Source organism: Chionomys nivalis, chromosome 26, assembly GCF_950005125.1.
Source record: "Chionomys nivalis chromosome 26, mChiNiv1.1, whole genome shotgun sequence".
Lineage (NCBI taxonomy): Eukaryota > Metazoa > Chordata > Mammalia > Rodentia > Cricetidae > Chionomys > Chionomys nivalis.
In genome coordinates, this window is record NC_080111.1 from 10350934 (window position 1) to 10365685 (window position 14752).

General features: G+C 41.7%; 2 protein-coding genes across 2 annotated transcripts in view; one reads left to right on the plus strand and one right to left on the minus strand.

The window, feature by feature from the left end:
• The window catches only part of LOC130866892 (zinc finger protein 431-like), a 32409-nt gene extending 21293 nt beyond the window's left edge, over nucleotides 1–11116 (minus strand). Inside the window, exons 1-2 of the mRNA XM_057758484.1 lie at nucleotides 10980–11116; nucleotides 9741–9924 (exon numbers count right to left, since the gene is read on the minus strand). Coding sequence (XP_057614467.1) covers nucleotides 9741–9878 — 138 coding nt within the window. The 5' untranslated portion in view covers nucleotides 9879–9924; nucleotides 10980–11116. The remainder of the gene's footprint in view (nucleotides 1–9740; nucleotides 9925–10979) is intronic.
• On the plus strand, nucleotides 10869–12075 carry LOC130866738 (uncharacterized). Its single transcript, XM_057758307.1, is given in 3 exon segments — nucleotides 10869–11137; nucleotides 11766–11831; nucleotides 11833–12075. Coding segments are annotated over 3 exon segments (567 nt in total). The 3' UTR covers nucleotides 12065–12075.
• The last annotated feature ends 2677 nt before the right edge of the window (nucleotides 12076–14752 follow it).

Below are 14752 nucleotides of genomic sequence, written 5' to 3' on the forward strand. Positions count from 1 at the left end.
TTCGAGACCAGCCTGGTCTACAAGAGCTAGTGCCAGGAAAGGCTCCAAAACCACAGAGAAACCCTGTCTCGAAAAACCAAAAAAAAAAAAAAAAAAAGACACCATGTTTGGTTGATATGTATGAGAGACCTGCTCTTCTCTAAAGTTAAACAAAGAAGAGAGAATTGGGGGAAGATTGGGACAGAGAGCAATGGTGGGAGGAAACACAGCAGTCAGGATGAAAGAATAAATAAAAGATAAATGAAAGAGAGGAATGAGGAAAACTGAGGGAAGATTGGGTCAAGGAAAGATGAAGATTCAGCATGGCAAATGACAAATCTTGTGGCTCTATCTCAGGTACATGGGCTTTATTTTCAAAGGGCTTAGAAAGTTCTATCCATGCTGAAGCATTAATCTAATTGACATTTAACAATAAGAAATCAGGAGGCAGAGAGCAGGGTAAGAAACTGAAAGATCAGAGAAGCAGTTAACCAGCAAATTGTGACCCCACCTCTTCAGCTTCTCCATGTTAGTAAAGCGCTAATGTTCTCTTAGGCCTGCCTTAGGAATCCTGACTCCTCTCTGTCCAGAGTCCTCCAAACCTCTATGGTAAATTTTGGTCAGGTAGTGATTAGCTCTGCTGTAATGCTAAGCAGGCTTTATTATTAGAATATAATCAAAATATCACACATTTCCCTATTTGTCTAATTAAAAAGTGAAGGTTTAACTATCACAGTAAAGCTATATACACTAAATAAAATAACTAGATATAATATATACAAGGAAGAATTATACTAACAATGTCCAGTCCATTTGTATTTGGTAAATTTAGAGAAAATGTTTGATCATCTATCCTATCTTAGTAAGCCCAAGGTGTTGTACATAAATTACTTTTTATCCTAACTGGTATTACCAACCTTAAATAATCTTTCTATTTCTATGTCTCTTAGCCTTGAATACTTTATAATTTTTTAGTTCATTTTTTTGAATTTGTTAACATGCATAATTACAATTATAAAGTCTGGAGCTCCATCAGAACTCAGAAGGATATAATATTAGCTAAGTAAACAGGAACTATAAAGTAAACAACATTTAAAATAAAAAACAACACCACCTGTCTATTTAAAATGAATTTTTGTCAGACTGTAGTGGTGCATGCCGTTAATCCCAGCACTTTCATAGCAGATGCAGATAGATCTCACTAAGTTAGAGGCCAGCCTATCCTGCAAAGTGAGTTCCAGAAAAGCCAGAGCAACACAGAGGAATCTGTCTTTAAAAAAAAAAGGAAAAAAAAATGTCTTTTTATTTCACCTTGAAAACACACCTAACATGATTATAATAAGTGACTGTTAGGCCAATTTATTCTTTTGAAGGGGGATATTTTATTTGGATGATGTGTTATTTTTTTAGATACCTCGGTTGTCTAGTGGTTTTTAGATTTCTTAGTTCAATGTTTTCATACTTTTGTAAAGACAAAACAAAACTCTGCCATAACCCTAACTTTATGAAGATTTATTGTTGGAAACTATATTTAATTAAAAGGAAAACATCTGTTAATCTTATGAATTAGTTAAGATTGAATGGTTCTGCTCTCTGATGAACTATTGTCTCTTTTTCTCAATAGATCTTTTTGTTTGAAGCTAATCTTTAAGGATTGAAGTGGTCTCTATAACTTTATTCCCCAATTTAATACATATCTTGGTTTTTATTCTGAATGCAATGTATCTTTAAAGCATACAGGTTGGTTTAATATAGCAGGGCTTTTTTATTATCTAATGTCTCCCCACAGCTGCTGTTTCCTTTTTACTAGCATTTAAAACTGTAAAAGTTAATAATCTACCGTGTAACCTATCTCTGTGGCCTTAATTCCTCCTTTCTGTTAACTGAGCATAAATTTTAAGATGCCTGATGAAGTGTTAATCTAATTAATTTTTTTCAATCCCAAAACAACCTAAAAATGGTTTAAAATCTGCTTCCTGCTACATCACATAGAGCAGAATATGTGGATTGTGCCCTATCTACCTGTCTAACACATTGCACACCTGAGAAATCTCTGCACATCAGAAACTCCTTTTGCCCCCTGGAACTAAGCTTCACTGGATCACACCATTGCAGCTAGTGGTAACACCATGTTAAAAGCACTCTACACAACTATTGCTCTACCAGGTCCTAAACAATTCTAATCTTTATAACACAAATCTGAAATTGGAATGCAATATTCAGAACTTCTAGAAACTAAACCTTCAGTTTTCTAATCTCTCTTCCCACTGTACAACAAAAGCAGTGCCCATGTGTGGACTCTGGACAGAGATACAACCAGAATCATTTCCTTCCATTCCAGGGCTGCAGTATTTCTATATACAAAGAGGCTCAGAGAACAAGGGCCACTGCCAACATGAACCACATGGACCAACATAACTGCAGTCAAGCTCATGGTACTTCCAAGTCTCAGCAGAAATGACATTTCAACAGACCTGCTCTGAACACTCCCTACTTATTACAGGATTGCTTATTGTCTTCCTTACCACTCCCTACAGCAGAGACAGAAGAGAATCATGAAAAGGACTCACAAACTGTCTGCCACTAGTACTCTTGATTGCTAATCCTTCCCAGAATCCCTTACTGGCGAGGGCCACCCAGCTGGGCCTCTCAATATTAGCAGCTCCTTTGCAGGAGGATCAGAGATCAAATGACTTGACAGCACAGTCCTTCCAGTCCTGCCCTCCCAGCCCAGCAGACAGGGCCCCAGTTTAGACAGTTTGTATTTAGTACACATTTTCCCACTCTACTAGAGCACATCCTCTTCCTCATCTAAAGCACAGGGTCCTTTGTGTGCACATTCCATTACATACCCACTTTCCAGTTCAGCCATCCCATTGGTTCAGAGATGGGAAATCCTGCAGACAAACAGGTCACATTCATAAAGTAACTACTGTTACTGTGTAACTGTGGTTACTTTGTAACTGTTGTTAAAGAAGAACAGACCAGGAATTAGAAAACAATCCAGGGATCTTAGGGCTTGGAGGCAGCAAGGAGAATGTAAATATGATGTAGTTGTCACCTCAAAAACTATTTTGAAAACTTGAGACAGACTTTATGGTCATGTACTCCAGAGACTAGGGATTTGTATTAGAGCACAGTAAAATTTTTCATGTATTTTCTCTATAGATCAATGTCTTAATAAAGAAAAGTCCTGTTAAGTAGGGCCACAACATTTTGCCCAGATCTTCTATTGTAGATGAACTACTGTAAATATAGCAATTAGGTTTAAAGATAAGGTCAGTCCCTTTCCCAGATTCCTTTTTCTGCTGGTCTGTGGACTGCAAACAATGGTCAATCAGGACATTCATAGAGCATCTACAATTGACTACCTGAATCCACACAGCTAATCTCAACTACTTATGGAGGAGGAAAGCTCTCACCCTCAGTCCGACCTCTCCCTTTCTGTGCTGCAACTCCACCAGCTTCAATAAACTCCTCCCCCTATTGTGGTCTGAGGACAGAAGGAATGCTCCATATGCAAATCCTTTCCCTGCAACTGCAATGCATAGTCAACTGCATGACTCACATGCATAATTTTAAAACTGTGAGGTGGTGCAATCATTTTTAAAGGAATTTTGAAAGTCTAATGTACAGGACAGCAAGGACATTGCCCTGGACAGCAGAAGACCAAGGCCACCTGTGTCAACATAAGAGAACTTGTCTCAGAAACTATTTTTCTAACGGGATGGAAATGCAGCTGTTCTAGAATTAATATAACTTTCATTGAGAAATCACTTCACACACTTACGGTGCCAAACTGTAATGCCTCCTTGAAAGGCTTGATAGACATTGCTTTTGATATGGGGATAAACATGGTGTCTGGTTTTAAATCAACAGTGGATTCTTTGTAATGGTTTGGAGCCAAATATCTGGACAATCCAGTTGAACAATGTGTACCCTAGCATCCTAAACTCTAACAGCCCTGATTAAACACATTTATCTTTTGGGTGATTTAGAGGCAGTCCTCCCTCAGCTAAATTCTACTTTGAGAGACTGAACTATTTTCAAGCCATTGGCAAATCCTTTGTATCAGCAATTCTCCTCTTCTATGTTGCAGCTTAGAAGTGCAGAGCTACCCAACAGGTGAGATGCCTTGACACCGTCCACATAGTTAAATATAAATGGAGACTGTATGTAAAGATCAAATGCAAAGTGCTCAACACCGAGAAGATACTGAAGAAACTAGGCTTCCCTGACTTTGGCACATTGAAGTTGACAAGAAAGATGTTTGTACACACAGCACCCTGCTCCCAATTCTCTAAGCGGATTAAACCCAAAGCGCAAAGTTATTCAGAGTTCTGTCCCTAGGTCTAGGAATTAACAGGACCACGTGGGACTTCACAATGCAGGGAATCTGGCGGCAAGTTCCCACACTGATCCCGGGAGGACACACCAGGCTGTGTCCCGCACCTCACCCTCTGCTCCGCCCCATCTGGAGACAGCATTCCCCCGCTCACCATGTTGTGGTTTCTCAGCTCGCCAAAGCTCAGTTTACCAACTCCCTGCAGCAGCAACTTCACCGCAACACAGGAAACCAAAGGTGCCAGCTACTCCGCAAAATCGAGACTGAATGCGGATGCCCGGAAGAGCCCTGCAGAACATCTGACTGGCAGGTCACCTGGAGGGCCTGATTGGCTAGTGAGGCCTGAGTGACAAGAACACTTCCCACAGGAGTGAAGTGCGCTTAAAGAGACAGCACAGAGATTTCGGGCCATTCCATCCACCTGAGTCAAAGATCTTTTCTTGATTGGCCGAGATATGCATTTCAATAGCACTTGCCCCTGGCTATAAAAGCCGACACCATCATAATCTTGCCCTCCATAGGAACTTTCCCTTTTTACCTCCAGAATTCGAAGTGGCCACTTAGCTTGTACAGTGCATTGTGCTGTGCTAGGTGGGTGCAGGGATTTCCTGTCCCACAGGGGAAAGAATGCCCAGAATATTAACAGCTAAAGAGAGTTTTAAGGTCATAAAAGTAGATGTTTGTTCTGTGGCTTCATGCTGAGGTCAGATGAACTGAAGGTACTTTTTACATGGTTTTCACAGGGATTCACACAATAGAAAAGAGAAAAGTTGGAACCAGATCTCAAACAAGATGACTGCTCTTTCCCCCATCAGAAGGCTGGATGATGGCTTCATTGCTTTACCGGTTTTATTACTGAAATTTGAAGCAAACTCCAGGAAAATGAATACTAATAAAAGGAGTAGTGTTCATGAAAATGTGAATATGTAGAGAATAATGGAGCTAGAAGGAATGTCTTCATGAGCATTATTGTCAGCCAGCACATCTTCCTCCATGGTCAGGTGGATAAAATATACAACTGCAGTATTCAAGATTCTCTACATGAACAGGACAGGTAGAATGAATCTCAACATGTATGTAAAAAGTGGGCTTATTAGAATGTCTCCCAAGCTGTGTTTCAGGTTGTCTAAAAATAGCTACTTATAAATGACAATTGAAGAATCCAGTAGATTGCTTCTCAGCCTTTTCCCAAAGATCGAGTGAAGAATCCAGTAGTTCTTCAGCCCATGAGGCTTGATTTCTCAACTGGTTTTAAGTATTTACCAAAATTTCAAAGAAGTAGTCCCTAGTACTAGTAAAGGAATGAGCTTGGTAGCCAGAGCAAGGTGGCAAAAAAAGAGACGTTTCTACTTCAATATACTTTCTATGTAACTGCTGCTACCAGAAGGTGAGAAGGTTAAAGTTAGATTATAGTCTTGTTTGATTCAGATTTTCTTGTTTTGGTGATTTCAAGACAGGATTTTTCTGTGTGTAGGTGTGGAACTCATTCTGTAGGCCAGATTGGTCTCAAACTCAGAAAATCCCAGTGCCTCTTGTTGTGTTCAGATTATGACCACTAGAGAGAGACCATCAGATAGGTCCAGACTGTAATAAGAAAGGTTTAATCAGCATAATGCAAACATGTTTGGAACTCATCTCCACCCCCCCTTATATCAAGATAGAGAGGAGTTGTATCTCCTCTGTGTGGTAAGCTTTTAAAGGCTTAACTACAAAGAGAATCTTTGATGTTGCCTTGGCATGGGTACAAGGACTTTTGCTCCCTCCCATTCTGTTAAGTCAGCTTTCTCCTTGTTCTTAGAGCAAGGCCACTGTGCTTCAGTTAGGCCATCTATAACAGCCTGTACCAGGTGGCTGGCTGAGCTGACCTAGGTGACCTGCTTGGAATCTTGCCGGTGGGAGAGGGGAAGGTCACTATCTTCCTGAGAAAACATTCTGTTAGGAAATTTCTTCTTGCCCCTTTGATAATAAGGGGTGAGGGTACCACACCTCTTGCTCCTGAGTCGTGGTGTTAAAGGTGTGCATGGTGGGCCAGGCGGTGGTGGCGCACACCTTTAATCCCAGCACTTGGGAGGCAGAGGCAGGCGGATCTCTGTGAGTTCGAGACCAGCCTGGTTTACAAGAGCTAGTTCCAGGACAGGCTCCAAAACCACAGAGAAACTCTGTCTCAAAAAACCAAAAACAGAAAAAAAAATCTAAGGGTTAAAACACTTACTCACAACTGGATCCATCTAGCCATGTTTCTTTCTTCTTCTTTTTTATTTCTTACTCCTTATCCTCCTGTTACAAATGATTCCAGTAATACACACCCCTATGACCGACGTTCCAGGGTTGGAATTCTTTTGTCCCTCAAAAATAAGATAAAAATCTTCCTTCACCCACAATGTCAGCTTAGAGGTTGGAGTGGCTAGTGCGAATCCAGAAAATTCCTTAATAGAGAAAGTTAGTTAAGAAAGGAATTAAGCCGGGCGGTGGTGGCGCACGCCTTTAATCCCAGCACTCGGGAGGCAGAGGCAGGCGGATCTCTGTGAGTTCGAGACCAGCCTGGTCTACAAGAGCTAGTTCCAGGACAGGCTCCAAAACCACAGAAAAACCCTGTTTCGAAAAAAAAACCAAAAAAAAAAAAAAAAAAAAGAAAGGAATTAAATCATCAGGGAATTCTAGAGGAGGTTAGTGTGCTACATACATTCCTAGGTGGTTGGCTAAACCGAAAAGTTATATCTTCAGTAACATTATCAATAGGGCATGGATTGTTTTTTTTAAATCACCATGCCACTTTTTTCCCACAGCACTTCTAAAGGGGACAGGGTAACCAACAGTCAGGGGGAACCTAAAGGTGATGACCTGATCAGCACCAGACACTGCAATTTCCATGGGCCTAGGTCTGAGTTTACATGTATTGTTCTAAGTAGCGAGAACAAAGAGGAGACCCAGGCCTCTAAATAATCAGTTCTGGAGTGTGCTGCCATCAGCCATTCTGAGAGTGGGCACTGTGGGTCTGTAACACCAGCAGCCGATCTTTCTCAGGATTTCAGTTCATTGTCTCCACTGCTGTCCTTGATAGTGAAACACAAGCAGTAAGTTTCCTGAACTAAAGTCATCAGTAAACTGAGGTGAAGGTGAGTGTAAGGAGGTAGAAATGTTTTGATGAAGATTTTCATGTTATTATATTCCCATAAGTGAGGTAAAACCAGGACAAGCTTATACTTCTATCTGAGCATCTGTAAGTCGCCACCTTTGGGCAAACAGTACTTCTATGTCCTTGGATAGTGGAGATTATCTTAAATGGGTTGGATTTGTCTTTCCCCTAAACACTGACCAAATGGCTCCTGCTAAAGATAATTGCAGGAGGGAGAGCTTTGCATTTATCTAGGAAGGAGAAATAATGGCTTTGCAGTGGGAAATTGTTTTCTCCCATAGCTAGGGGAATGCGATCAATAAGTCCCCAAAGTATGAGAAACCGTCTGAATCGTTGGAATTAAATCACATACATGTAATAGAAAGTGAGCTTCCGCTGGGTGGTGGTGGCGCACGCATTTAATCCCAGCACTTGGGGGGCAGAGGCAGGCGGATCTCCGTGAGTTCGAGACCAGCCTGGTCTACAAAAGCTAGTTCCAGGACAGGCTCCAAAATCACAGAGAAACCCTGCCTCGAAAAACCAAAAAAAAAAAAAAAAAAAAAAAATGAAAGTGAGCTTCCTGTAGGGAATATACAGCTAAATCAGCCACTTGATTCATAAAGCAATAATGCAAAAAATGCATGTGTTTTGTTTTAACCCTCACCAAAGCCCTTGGTTCTGATAAGTCACTCATGAAAGAACGGCTGAGCAATTACTTTAAAATATTGCAGCTTGCGCCGGGCGGTGGTGGCGCACGCCTTTAATCCCAGCACTCGGGAGGCAGAGGCAGGCGGATCTCTGTGAGTTCGAGACCAGCCTGGTCTACAAGAGCTAGTGCCAGGATAGACTCCAAAACCACAGAGAAACACTGTCTCGAAAAACCAAAAAAAAAAAATATTGCAGCTTGGGGCTGGAGAGATGGCTCAGAGGTTAAGAGCACTGACTGCTCTTCCAGAGGTCCTGAGTTCAATTCCCAGCAACCACATGATGGCTCACAGCCATCTGTAATTATATCTGGCACCCTATTCTGGCCTGCAGGCATACATGCAGACAAATACTGAGAATACTGTATACATAATAAATAAATCTTTAAAAAAAAATATTGCAGCTTGCTGTAAGTCTCCTGCCTTCAAAGAACAACACACAAAACCAATGAATCCTACTATGTTACAAAGTCAGCCCTGCATCCTCACCCCAGCAACGCAAAAGCCCTGTACCACTTCTGACTGGCAGGCCTGAATGAAGGACCTCACTAGCTTGTGGTACTGAGGGACAAGAGCAGGTCCTTTGATGATACAGTGTGCTTAAAGACACAGCACAGTGATTCCTGGCAGTGCATTCCCCTCCAGACCCAGATTCCAAATCTACAGAGAAAAGCATTTCAGTAACACTTGCTTTGACTCTTAAAGCTGACCCAGCAACCATCCTGCACTCCATAGAATCTTCCCATTCTTCCGCCTGGACACAATGTGACTAGCCCATTACAAAATGCTTCCCCATTTTCCCAGGTGGAATGGTGCCCAAAATTAAGAGAGATTTTAGGGGAGGAAAAGGAAATGATCTGTGGCTTCACACTGAGATTGGGTGAACTGAAGGTATCTGGATGTAGCAGGGACTTCAGACAACTGGGAGACAAAAGCAGAAATGAGAAATAAAAACCAAGATATTAGGTCTTTCTCCCATCAGAAGACTGGATGATGGCGCCTTGGCATTAGGGGTTTTTCAGTTAAATCCATTTCAATCTCCTGACAATTTAACAAAGTAAAAAGTGTAGTCTTTAGAATATATTGAACACTTAGAGAGACATGGAGCAAGAAAGAATGGCTGTATGAGCTCTATAATAGCTACCACCTTTTACTCAGTAGGAAAATAAAATCATGGCAGTATTTGTCAAGGTTCTGTGCTTGACCAGAACTGATAGAACAAAATCTCTGTATGTATTTCAAGAGTGGATTTACTAGACTGTGGGCAAGCTAGTCCAACCTTGACTGTCTACCAATAGAAAGTTGAAGAATTCAATAGCTATTCAATCCATCAGGCCAGTGTTCTCAGATCATCTTCAGGATATACCAAAACTCCTAAGAACTGGACTCTAAAGAGTAAAGGAATGACCTTCTGAACCACAGGCAGAGAAATCACACAAAGAGAAAAAGCTTCCTTCTTCAATATTCTTTACATATGTAGACTGCCACCAGAAGGTCTCACCCAGATTAAAGGCAGTTCTAGTTAGCTCAAAAGAATCAGATTAATATCAAGTTTTGCCATTTAAAAACCTTTAGGTAAAGTGTCTCACAGATGTACCCAATTCATTGTGCATTTGTGTCTTCCACAGGTAATCAGTTTGGCTACCAAGAAAAGCCAGCATGGGCTGGAGAGTTGGCTCAGGGGTACATTGCATGCTCTTCCAAAGGTCCTGAGTTCAATTCCCGGCAAACACATGGTGGCTCACAACCATCTGTAATGAGGTCTGGAGCCGTCTTCTGACCTGCAGACATACACACAGACAGAATATTGTATACATAATAAATAAACAAATATAAAAAAAGAAAGAAAAGCCATCATAACAGCCAAAAGAGAAGGAATGAAAAAAATTCTTGCTTCTAAAATGCAAGAACATGGGGAAATATTTCCAAACAATAATTTTCTTAAAAATGAAAGCATGGGGATTTTACTTAGGGAGTCTGGGCATGTTAAGGTAGAGTTCTCTCTTTCTAAACATACTCAGTTACCAAATCCACTTCTGAACATCATCACAATTTAAAAGCAGAGATATTTAGGGACATTCCCAACTCAAAGTCATGCAGGAAGTTATAGAAATTATAAAAATGATGGACAAGTAATACTGGCATGTTCATCTTGTATCTTAAAGTCTTAGCTGAAAAATCAAGAAAATGGCACCATGATATTCAAGTGCTTTGGATCCTATGCAACATTTTAATGATATTTCATCTAAGAGACATGTATCGATATCACAATACTCACAAAAACAACAGACACAGAACACAAATACATGAAACAGGAAATAAAAGTCACCTATTGTACAGTGCTCACTGCTTTTAGTTGGATTTCTTTACTGAGTTATTTTTCAATCAGAACAAGGCTGCTTTGGCCTCTGTGCAGACTGACTCAGAAGAAGGCCAGATTCTTCCAGGAAGGAGGAGAGAGAGTTAATTTTAACTATCCCTGGCTGTTGTGTGTCTCAGCTATGCGATATCACTTGGAGAATTTTATTCTTTTGTCATTTAACCTGTTTTTAATTTTACTTGTGCCTGTGCTTTGCCTCCATATCGCTGCACAGTGCATGCTGAAGTTGACAAGAAAGATGTTTGTAAACAGATCACCATGCTCCCAATTCTCTAAGCAGATTAATCTCACAGCACAAAGTTATTCAGAGTTCTGTCCCTAGGTCGAGAAATTAACAAGGACCGCATGGGAATCTGGCGGCAGGTTCCCACACGGATCCCGGGAGGACGCACCACACTGTCTCCCACACTTCACCCTCTGCTCCTGCCCATCTGGAGACAGCATTCCCTCGCTCACCATGTTGTGGTTCCCCAGCTCGCCAAAGCTCTCAGTTCACCATCTGTCAGCAGCAGTAACTTCACAGCACCACAAGAAACCACTGCCAACAGCGCCTCCGTGAAGCTGAGTCTGAAAGCGGGTGCCCGGAAGAGCCCTGCATTGCTTCAGACTGGCAGGTCACCTGGAGGACCTGATTGGCTAGTGAGATCTGAGTGACAAAAACACCTCCTTTGGGGTTATAGTGTGCTTAAAGACACAGCACAGTGGTTCCTGGCCATTCCAGTCAAAGATCTTTTCTAGATCGGCCAAGAGATGCATTTTAATTGCACGTTCCCCTGGCTCCAAAAGCAGACACTGCCATCTTCTTGAACTCCATAGGAACGTTCCGTTTCTCCTCCAGGACACACTGTGGCTAGCTAGCCTGTACTGTGCACTGTGCTAGGTGGGTGCAGGGATTTCCTGTCCCACACGGGGAAAGATGCCCAGGACATTAACAGTTAAAGAGAGTTATAAGGTCAAAAGGAGACGTTTGTTCTGTTGCTTGCCTCATGCTGTGGTCAGATAAATTGAAGATACTTTTTACATAGTTTTCACAGGGATTTCACAGAACAGAAAAGAGAAAAGCAGGAACCAGATCTTAAACAAAATGACAGGTCTTTCCTCCATCAGAATGCTGGACGATTGCTCCATTGCTTTGTGAGTTTTATTCCTGAAGGTCAAAGCAAGCTCCAGTCAAATGGATAAAAATCAAAAGAGTAGGGCGGCCCTGTGACACGTTCGGCCTCGCACGCGCCTCCCATCCAGCGCCGCCAAGAAGCCCAAGAGGAAGGTTAGCGGGGATGGAGCGGCGAAGGCGGAGCCCAAGCGCCGTGAGGCTGTCAGCCAAGCCCGCCCCTCCCAAGGTGGACGCAAAGCCGAAAAAGGCCGCGGGAAAGGATAAGTCATTGGACAAAAAAGTGCAAGCAAAAGGGAAGCGGGGAGCAAAGGGCAAACAAGCTGAAGTGGCTGACCAGCAAACCACGGATCTGCCCGCAGAGAACGGAGAGACCGAAAACCAGAGTCCAGCCTCTGAAGGAGAAGAGAAAGAAGCCAAGTCCGACTAACCATCCATCATGTCTGTGTCCCCGCCTCCCTTATTGTGCAATCCAGAGGAATATTTTTATCAACTATTTTGTAAATGCGAGTTTTTTAGTAGCTCTAGAAATATTTTTAAAAGGTGGGGAGAAATACTGCCTCATCTAATTTTTTAAGTGTAAATGATTTTTTTAAGAGGTTAAATCACTTGCTGGTTGTTTATTTTTTGATACAACCAAAAAATAGCAGGATACTGAATCAAGAGAGGCTGTGACTGTCTCGGGGGTGACCATAACATTCTGTAGAGGGGGCTAGTTTTATATCCTACAACACAAAGCATATACTAAGTGGAAATTTGGAGTCTTGGTCGTGCGTTTGTGTCTGGAATATTTTCCGTTATATCCGGTGTCGTGTTTTGTAGAACTGTTGGCTAAAAACCCACTCCTCGGTCCTTGCCCTGTCAGGACTGTCTGCCCATGGCAGTCCGTTTTCCTAACAAGTGTAACAATGTGCTGTGAGACATTGAACTTTAGAGTGTGTCCTGTGCGTGGCATAAAATGGTGAGTCAGTGGAGTTGAGGATTGTGAGCAGTTTATTATTATGTGAGGTCTTGGGGAAGACTTGCCAAGTTTGGGGATGGAACATCACTTGGAGTAAGTTCAAAGAGAAACAACACATCGCTCTTTTGGGTACGTGAACACAATGTATGACTCCTCAGAGTTTGGGTACATGTTTTAAGAATTGAAATGTCTGTGTACTTTACTCCTAAACCAATAAAATCTCCGTGATGAAAGAGTAAAAAAAAAATCAAAAGACTGTTCATGGAAATTTGAATTTGTAGAGAATAATGGAGCTAGGAAGAATGTCTTCATGAGCACTATGTCAGCCAGCACGTCTCCCTCCATGGTCAGGTAAATAAAATATACAACCGCATTAGAGCCTACTTCATTGTAATTTTGGTGAATACTTAAACCAGCTGAGACATTGAGCACTGTGGGCAGAACAACTACTGGATTCTTCACGTGATCTAAGACAAAAGGCTGAGAAGCAAGCTATTGGATTCTTCAATTGCCATTGGTATGAAGCTGTTCTTAAGTTACCTGGACCACAGCTTGTGAGACATTCTACCTCCTTACACTCACCTTCACCTCAGTTTACTGACGACTTTAGTTCAGGAAACATACCGCTTGTGTTTCACTATCAAGGACAGCAGTGGAGACAATGAACTGAAATCCTGAGAAAGATCGCCTGCTGGTGTCACAGACCCACAGTGCCCACTCTCAGAATGGCTGATAGCAGCACACTCCAGAACTGATTATTTAGAGGCCTGGGTCTCCTCTTTGTTCTCGCTACTTAGAACAATACATGTAAACTCAGACCTAGGCCCATGGAAATTGCAGTGTCTGGTGCTGATCAGGTCATCACCTTTAGGTTCCCCCTGACTGTTGGTTACCCTGTCCCCTTTAGAAGTGCTGTGGGCAAAAAGTGGCATGGTGAGTTAAAAAAAACAATCCATGCCCTATTGATAAAGTTACTGAAGATATGACTTTTTGGTTTAGCCAACCACCTAAGAATGTATGTAGCACACTAACCTTCCCCTCTAGAATTCCCTGATGATTTAATTCCTTTCTTAACTAACTTTCTCTATTAAGGAGTTCGCTGGATATGCACTAGCCACTCCTACCTCTAAGGTGACATTGTGGGTGTAGGAAAATTTTTATCTTATTTTTGAGGGGCAAAAGAATTCCAACCCTGGAACATGGGTCATAGGGGTGTGTATTACTGGAATCATTTGTAACAAGAGGATAAGGAGTAAGAAATAAAAAAGAAGAAGAAAGAAACATGGCTAGATGGATCCAGTTGTGAGTAAGTGTTTTAACCCTTAGATTTTAGGTCCCTTTGCTAAATGTTGGTTTGTTTTTGAAGACAGGGATTTCCTGTATCTTTCAGGTCTGTCTTAGAAGTTGCTCTGTTGACCAGGCTGGCCTTTAACTCACAGAGATCTGCCTCCCTATGCCTTCTGATTAAGGCATCCACTGCCACTGCCCAGCCAAACAATTTTTAGGGGGTTTTTCAAGAAGGGCTTCTCTGCAAATCTGGCTCAGCTGGCACTCATACCAGACAGCATGCTGATCTCAAGCTCACAGAGATCTACCTGTCTCTCCCTCCTAAGTTCAGGGATTAAAAAAATTCACCACCATTGCCTGGCCTAACTTGCATTACTTTATTTTTTTTTAAATGGAAATATTTTATTGTGTGATTCCTTACTATAGAAACCATATTTACAGCTGCCTAACCACACAGGAAAAATGGGTTCAAAGTAGTATTAGGGATTCAAAGTAGTTCATTCTGAATTAAAGGAGGATGATGTTAACTGATTGAGTTTTCGATGTAATTTGGCATGTCTAGAATTACTGTGTGATTCTCTTAACCTTCTGTGTGAATGACAAAAACCCAGGGATAGTTTCTGCCCTGGTACTACATTTGAGGAAAGCTTATAAAGCTCTGATTTATTTCACTTTATTTCCTGTCTGCTGTCACACCTGTCTCATTGTCTCATTCCATCACCGTGCTGAATTCCTCTCATCTTCCACATCATTTCCAGGGGAATCTTGAAGGAAATCTGTCTTCTCTGGAAAGCGACATCTAGACAATCCCAATACCCTCAACTCCACTCCGTCCCTTTAGAATGTGTTTCCTTTTTGTCATATGCAGTA